The sequence below is a fragment of the Protobothrops mucrosquamatus genome, unplaced genomic scaffold, assembly GCF_001527695.2.
Source record: "Protobothrops mucrosquamatus isolate PMUCROS unplaced genomic scaffold, P.Mucros_1.0 scaffold2486, whole genome shotgun sequence".
Classification (NCBI taxonomy): domain Eukaryota; kingdom Metazoa; phylum Chordata; class Lepidosauria; order Squamata; family Viperidae; genus Protobothrops; species Protobothrops mucrosquamatus.
Genome location: NW_015388554.1, coordinates 117,239 through 124,467, shown reverse-complemented (window position 1 = coordinate 124,467; position 7,229 = coordinate 117,239). Strand labels below are relative to the sequence as shown.

Sequence of the window (7,229 nt, the reverse complement as noted above, 5' to 3'; positions counted from 1 at the left end):
ACCGACTTAAAAAGCATCTATTGTGCAGGAGATTGCACCTATCAAGGGAGCCCAACCCAACCCAGCCCGGGAAGCGATATGAGGGGGGGAGGACTTGGGGAAAGGGATGCTGGCAGCAAAAAGTCTTTTCTTTGTGAGGGAAAAAGGGCCTGCTGCCCCTTCCCCCCTCAATCCTCCGCTCTTTGTTCCTAGCCCAACCCTTCTCCCCCTCCCTCTTTCTTGAGGAGAAACCAGCTCCTGAGGCACGGCGGATTCCCGCGCTCCTCTCCCAGCTCCTCCCTCGCCCCCCCCCGCTGGGCCTTTCATCTCCGCCCCCACATTTTAGGATCTCCTTTTGTCCTCCCGACAGGAAGTCCACGGGGGGGGGCAGGAGGAGACCCGGCCGGGAGGGGTGGGGGGAGGAGCCAGCCCCAGCCTAGGTGAGCGCGAGGGCGGCGGAAGGAGGGGACTGAGGCGAGGGCAGCCGAGCATCCCCAAACGCTCGGCGCGCGCACCGCCCCCACCACAGCTCTCTCGCGCCCCCCCATATTCCCCCCCCCTCTCTCCTGCTGACGGCCGCCTCTTTTCTCCCCCGGCTCGCCCTCCCCGCGCCTCATTTCCTCGCCAGCCAGGCGAGAGGATGGATGGCAGAGGGGAGCCGTCGCCGCCGCCGCCCCTCTAAGCGAGAGAGGCCCTGCGCGGTCCCTTCCCGCGGCCAAAAGGGACCCGAGTCGCCCGCTGCCCTCGCTTGGGCTGGGAAGTCCGGAGGCCAGCCGGCCGGCCGGCTTCTGCATTCTCGTCGGCGGCAGCAGCAGCCTCGAGAACCCCGCGGCTAAGTGGGAGATCCGCGGGGCGTCCCTACATGGCGGGCCTGGAGTGGCCCGCCTTCCTTCCCGCCGGACCGTGAAGGAGAAGGCGGCGGCGGGGTGGGGGCGGCGGCGTCTCCCGCCCTCGACCTCCGCAGGACTGGCGACCTGGTTCGGCAGGGGCCGCGTGCGGAGGATGGGGCCGGCGCTGGCGCTCTGCAAAGGCCGGCGCACGCGGTTGCCGGTGGGCGCCGGCGCGCTGGGCTTCCTGGTGCTCTACTGGCTGTACGTCTTCCCGGTCTACCGGCTGCCGGACGAGAAGGAGATCGTGCCCGAGGTGCTCCGGCATCAGGGCAAAGCTTGGCGGAGGAACCTGAGCGCCGCGGCCGACTTCAGGTGAGCGCGCCTCGCCTTCTCCCGCGGGATGGGGCGCGTCTCGGTGGGCAGAGCCGGGGGGCCGGCGGGGACCGTCCATTCGACCACGCGGGGGGCTAGTCCTCATGAACACGCCCCCCCCCTGGCCGGTGTGCGGCGCGCTCGCTCGGAGCCAGACAAAGAAAGAGGCTTGAGTTCCGCAGTGGATCTTGCATGGGCGCCGCCGCTTTGGACGGCTTATAGACGCGCGTCTCTTTGTCGTGAAAACGAGGGGCGGCCGCTTTAGGAGGGTCTAGCCCCCTCTTTTAAAACCCGTCACCCCCCTTTCGGAAGGAGCCGGCGAGCCGGATTTTTTTTTAAAAAAAGCCGTGTCGTTGCAGATAAAATGCAGGGAGGATGAAGGTCTCCTTATCAAGACTAAAGGACCTTTGCTTTATGGCCGGTTATTATTATTTATTATTATTATTATTTATTGTATTTTTACCCCGCCCTTCTCCTTGCGGACTCAGGGCGGCTAACAGCCTAATAAAACAAATACAAAGATACAAAAATACTATCATTAAAAATATAATTAAAAGGAAATATTAATTTGGCCTTTGTTATTAAAAGTTATTTTAAAACCCAGCTAAAAATTACCCCTTAATTGAATGCAATATAAGCCTTCTCAGGTCACACCCATCCCAGTTAACGGTGGTGGATTTTATTTATTTATTTATGAAATTTATATACCGCCCTATCTCCCTTACGGGACTCGGCGGTGAACAGGCGATACTAAAAACCACAATAATAAATAAAATAGTTTCTGTGCTAAACTCGAACTAAAATTTGAACAGGGAGGGAGTTCACTTAAGTTGAAGGTAAAAATCCTGGTGATCTGAATGCATGGATTAAACACCATTAGTGCAAAGGTGGGGGTTACCTTCAAGAGATGCGCCCAGGGGTGTGTTTTTTTCTTCTTCTTCTTCAAAATGCAGCTTGGCTTCCTTTGTTTCGCCTTGAAGACGTTTCGCTTCTTCAGTCCCAAAAGTGCTTTTTTTTTTTTGAAAAAGCAGCTGGACTTTTCCTTGTTTTTCCTTAAGGATCTCATCCAAAACACTTCCTTCCTTTTTCTTCTGAAAAAGCTGCTTGGGTGAGAAGCAGAACATCCTCCAGGAAAAACAAAGGAAGTCCAGCTGCCTTTTCAAAAAAAGCACCTTTGGGGAAAAAAAACCGATGACCCTGGATGGCTGAAAATCTCCATAGACATTTAAGGAGGTTCAGGTGTTCTGCAAGAAGACTTAACACAAGATTGCAGAGGCAGTTCTTGCTTTGACTTTTTAACAAGTGTTCTCTTAGTCTGACCCAGCTGGCGGTATTTAAACCGTTAAAAATCTCATTTCCTTTTGGAGAGCTAAATTAGCAGTGTCTTGTGACAGTGAAATCAGTGCTTAGAGAGGATCCCTTTCTCCTTGTGCTTTCTTTTTAAAGAAAGGTTGCCTCAGCAATTCTTTTTGTGGGTTAAGCAATGTACCGTTTAGATCAGAGGTCCCCAATCTTTTGGGCAGTTTTTTTTCCTAGGGACCGGAGAGGGTGTGGTTTTGTGTGCTGCCTACAGGTCATGGATAGGGTTTTTCTGGTTTGTGTGGACCTTCTGGTTTGTGTGGACCGGTTGCTGGCATGCTGCAGCCCGATACTGGTCCGTGGACTGGGGGGGATGTTGGGGATCCCTGATTTAGATTACTGGTTTAGCTGGTGAGATATAAACACCATTTTTCAGAAGAGAATCTCTAGCTCAGGGTTGAGTTGCGGAGTTCTAGATGCTTTCTGAGCTTGATTGATTGATTGTTTGCTTGCCGACTTAATGACACAGCTCAGAGGGAACCAAGAAGGTCCACAAATATATTTTTCCCTGCATTCTTTCCACACTCTTTACAGTCCTGAACACTTAGGATCCAAGTCCATGTTGAATAGAAAGATCCAGAAATCTAGACCTAGAGACAAACATTTAATTTAGATTAGCGAATTGACCCTTTTTTGAACAAAATATATTGAATCATAAATTAAGCAAATAGGCTGATTTCAGACAGTTTGCTAATTCCTATCCCACCCATTCTCCCCCTTTTTTTTTAAAAAAAAAATCCATTTTAAAATTTCTTATGCATTGTATACTTTCTCCCACAATGTAGTTTCTTACACGTTTGTGCTCACAAATCCCTATAGCCGGGCTCTTGTCCAATTTATCCTATTCTGTGAGTGCAGCTATAAGATCTTTAATTGACTTGATTAAGCTTCCACTCTAATGATGCGATGTTTAGGGTTAAAAACAGTTCAGCCAAATGCTGACTGAAATCACTGCATTTCACTTTTTCTGCCGTTAATTTATATAGGACAATGTCTATGGAGATTCTCAGTCATCCGGGTCATGGTTGTCCAGTCATCCAGGCCATGGTTTTTTTCAGGAGGCAACTGGACTTTTCTTGTTTCTCTTTGAAGATGTTTTACTTTTCATCCAAGAAGCTTCTTCAGCTGTGACTGGATGTTTGGAAATGGAAGGATTTGTATTCCTTGCAGACAGCTGGTCATTTGCCTTTTAGAGAGTAGTTGAGGCCATAAGGAAAGCATATAAGGAATGGTTGCTGGAATTGGGTATGTCTCGTTTAATGAAGAGAAGGACCAGGGGGGGACATGATAGCAGTCTTCCAATATCTCAGGGGCTGCCCCAAAGAAGAGGGAGTCAAGCTATTCCCCAAAGCATCTGAAGGCAGGACAAGAAGCAACAGATGGAAACTAACCAAGGAGAGAAGCACCCTAGAACTATGGATATATTTCCTGACAGTTAGAACAATTAACCAATGGAACAACCTGCCTCCAGAACCTGTGAATGCTCCAACACTGGAAGTTTTTAAGAAGAGACTGGACAGCCATTTGTCTGAAATGGTATAGGGTTTCCTGCCTGAGCAGGGGGTTGGACTAGATGACCTCCATTCCAACTTTATTGTTACTATTATTACTTGGAGGTTTGTCTGTGCCCTCAGAGTCACCTGAGCACAATCTGTGCTTAGACTCTGGCATGAGAATGTACTGGTATTTGTAAAATTATTATATAACACACAACTACTATCACATTTGCATCTGTCTCTACGGCTGATTGTCCACATGAATACATGTTTGGTTTTGAATACAGCTTTTTCTTTTCATGTATTCAAGGTAGATGATGTGTTTGGGGACAATTACCCCTCTGTGTAGCTTATGCAGGTAGTCCTCGACTTACACTCACAATTGAGCCCAAAATTTCTGTTGCTAAGCGAAACATTTGTTAAGTGAATTTTGTCCTCTTTTACAACCTCTCTTGTCAGAGTTTTTAAGTGAATCACTGCAGTTGTTAAGCTAGAAACATGGTTGTTAAGTGAATCTGGCTTTCCCATTGACTTTGCTTGTCAAAAGGTCACAAAACGGGATCACATGACCCCGGGACACGGCGACCGTCATAAATATGAACCAGTTGCCAAGCATCTCCGTTTTGATCGCGCGACCACAGGGATGCTGCAACGGTTGCAAGTGTGAAAAACAGTCATAAGTCACTTTTCCCAGTGCTGTTGTAACTTCAAGCAGTCACTAAATGAACTGTTGTTAGTGGAGGACTAACTCTATGTGCTAGTTGTAGTATGCATTGCAGTTTTCCATACCCTGGATTAATATTTTTCATTGTAAACTTTTACGTAGGAAACATGTCTCTGATGGCATTGGAGTAGAAGCAAGATGCACAGAGCAGACTTCACAAATAAGTGTGCATTTGTGAAAAATGAGTAGATTTAAGCGTTGGCTCGTTCAGTGAATTTTGCTGCCTTGCCTTTTAGTAATGGTTCCCACGTTGTTTTTCATTAAAATAAAATAAAGAGCGAAAATAGCCTTTGGACCTATGCTGAATGCTTGGAAACTTGGAAATTGTGATGTAGGACAGAGGTCCCCAACCTTTTGGGCACCAGGGACCGGTTCCTTGGAGAGAGGTTTTTCCACGGACCAGAGACGGCGTGGTTTTTTGTTCTGCCTGCATCCCGCAGATGGGGCTTTGTTTGTTTGTGCAGACCGGTTTCTGGCATGCCACAGACCTGGGGTTGGGGACCCCTGATGTAGGAGATGGGCAGGCGGAGCCCGAGGGTGGGGTCAAACGCATCATCAGTTTGGAATCGCCATGCTCCCAACAAGAGACCTGAGTCCAGCCGCCCCCCCATGAATTCCATTGACTCTTATCTACCGCCAATTTGTCTTGTCTTTTAGTAGTTCAGATTCTTGTGTTTAGGTAGCATGAAATAATCTTGTGGTACGTTTGAACTCTATCTCGGCGCTTGGTTCCCCGCACCTGACGCTTTTCGGGTAACAAAAAAGAAATGTGCCGGTTCCCCCAAAAAGGAATTTCCAAGAAAGAAACTGACCCCAGTCTTTTTATATTTGGAACCATGCCTACTGAAGATTTTGATTGAGGATATTTACATAGATCAGAGATAAACATGAAAATGTATAATGAAAATTTAAAAAGAAAAGAAGTGTGCAAAAAGCAATCTAATAAAAGAAAGAAAAAATTCTTCCAGTCTTCTTTGCAGCAGTTACAAATGATAATAATAATAATAGTAAATTTTGAAGGGACCTTGGAGGTCATCTAGTCCAACCCCCTGCTCAGGCAGGAAACCCTATACCATTTCGGACAAATGGCTGTCCAGTCTCTTCTCCTCCCCCCCTCTCCCTCCCTCCCTNTCCGATGCCATGGATCGCTTTAAAGGTGGTAACTAACACCTTAAAGCGCACCCGGAAGACCACTGGTAACCAGTGCAGCTCGCGCAGCAGCGGTGTCACATGGGAGCGACGAGTCCCTCCCAACACCGCCCGCGCGGCCGCATTCTGGACCAGTTGGAGTCTCCGGGTGCTCCTCAGAGGGAGCCCCATGTAGAGAGCACTAAATGAACTGTTGTTAGTGGAGGACTAACTCTATCGTGCTAGTTGTAGTATGCATTGCAATTTTCCATACCCTGGATTAATATTTTTCCTTGTAAACTTTTACGTAGGAAATATGTCTGTGATGGCATTGGAGTAGAAGCAAGGTGCACAGAGCAGACTTCACAAATAAGTGTGCATTTGTGAAAAACGAGTAGATTTAAGCGTTGGCTCGTTCAATGAATTTTGCTGCCTTGCCTTTTAATAATGGTTCCCACGTTGTTTTTCATTAAAGAAAATAAAGAGCGAAAATAGCCTTTGGACCTATGCTGAATGCTTGGAAACTTGGAAATTGTGATGTAGGACAGAGGTCCCCAACCTTTTGGGCACCAGGGACCGGTTCCGTGGAGAGAGGTTTTTCCATGGACCAGAGACGGTGTGGTTTTGTGTTCTGCCTGCATCCTGCAGATCGGGCTTTGTTTGTTTGTGCGGACCGGTTTCTGGCATGCCACAGACCTGGGGTTGGGGACCCCTGATGTAGGAGATGGGCAGGCGGAGCCCAACGGTGGGGTCAAATGCATCATCAGTTTGGAATCGCCATGCTCCCAACAAGAGACCTGAGTCCAGCTGCCCCCCCCCCCTGAATTCCATTGACTCTTATCTACTGCCAATTTGTCTTGTCTTTTAGTAGTTCAGATTCTTGTGTTTAGGTAGCATGAAATAATCTCGTGGTACTTTTGAACTCTATCTCGGCGCTTGGTTCCCCGCACCTGACGCTTTTCGGGTAACAAAAAAGAAATGTGCCGGTTCCCCCAAAAAGGAATTTCCAAGAAAGAAACTGACCCCAGTCTTTTTATATTTGGAACCATGCCTACTGAAGATTTTGATTGAGGATTTTTACATAGATCAGAGATAAACATGAAAATGTATAATGAAAATTTAAAAAGAAAAGAAGTGTGCAGAAAGCAATCTAATAAAAGAAAGAAAAAATTCTTCCAGTCTTCTTTGCAGCAGTTACAAATGATAATAATAATAATAGTAAATTTTGAAGGGACCTTGGAGGTCATCTAGTCCAACCCCCTGCTCAGGCAGGAAACCCTATACCATTTCGGACAAATGGCTGTCCAGTCTCTTCTCCTCCCCCCCTCTCCCTCCCTCCCT

The 7,229-nt window shown here is 47.7% G+C and overlaps 1 protein-coding gene across 1 annotated transcript in view; it reads left to right on the top strand.

Moving 5' to 3' along the window:
• The first annotated feature begins 841 nt into the window (after window positions 1-841).
• The window catches only part of ST8SIA1 (ST8 alpha-N-acetyl-neuraminide alpha-2,8-sialyltransferase 1), a 35,764-nt gene continuing 29,376 nt past the window's right edge, over window positions 842-7,229 (top strand). Inside the window, exons 1-2 of the mRNA XM_015825115.1 lie at window positions 842-859; window positions 1,006-1,181. Of these exons, the coding sequence (XP_015680601.1) occupies window positions 842-859; window positions 1,006-1,181 (194 nt within the window). The remainder of the gene's footprint in view (window positions 860-1,005; window positions 1,182-7,229) is intronic.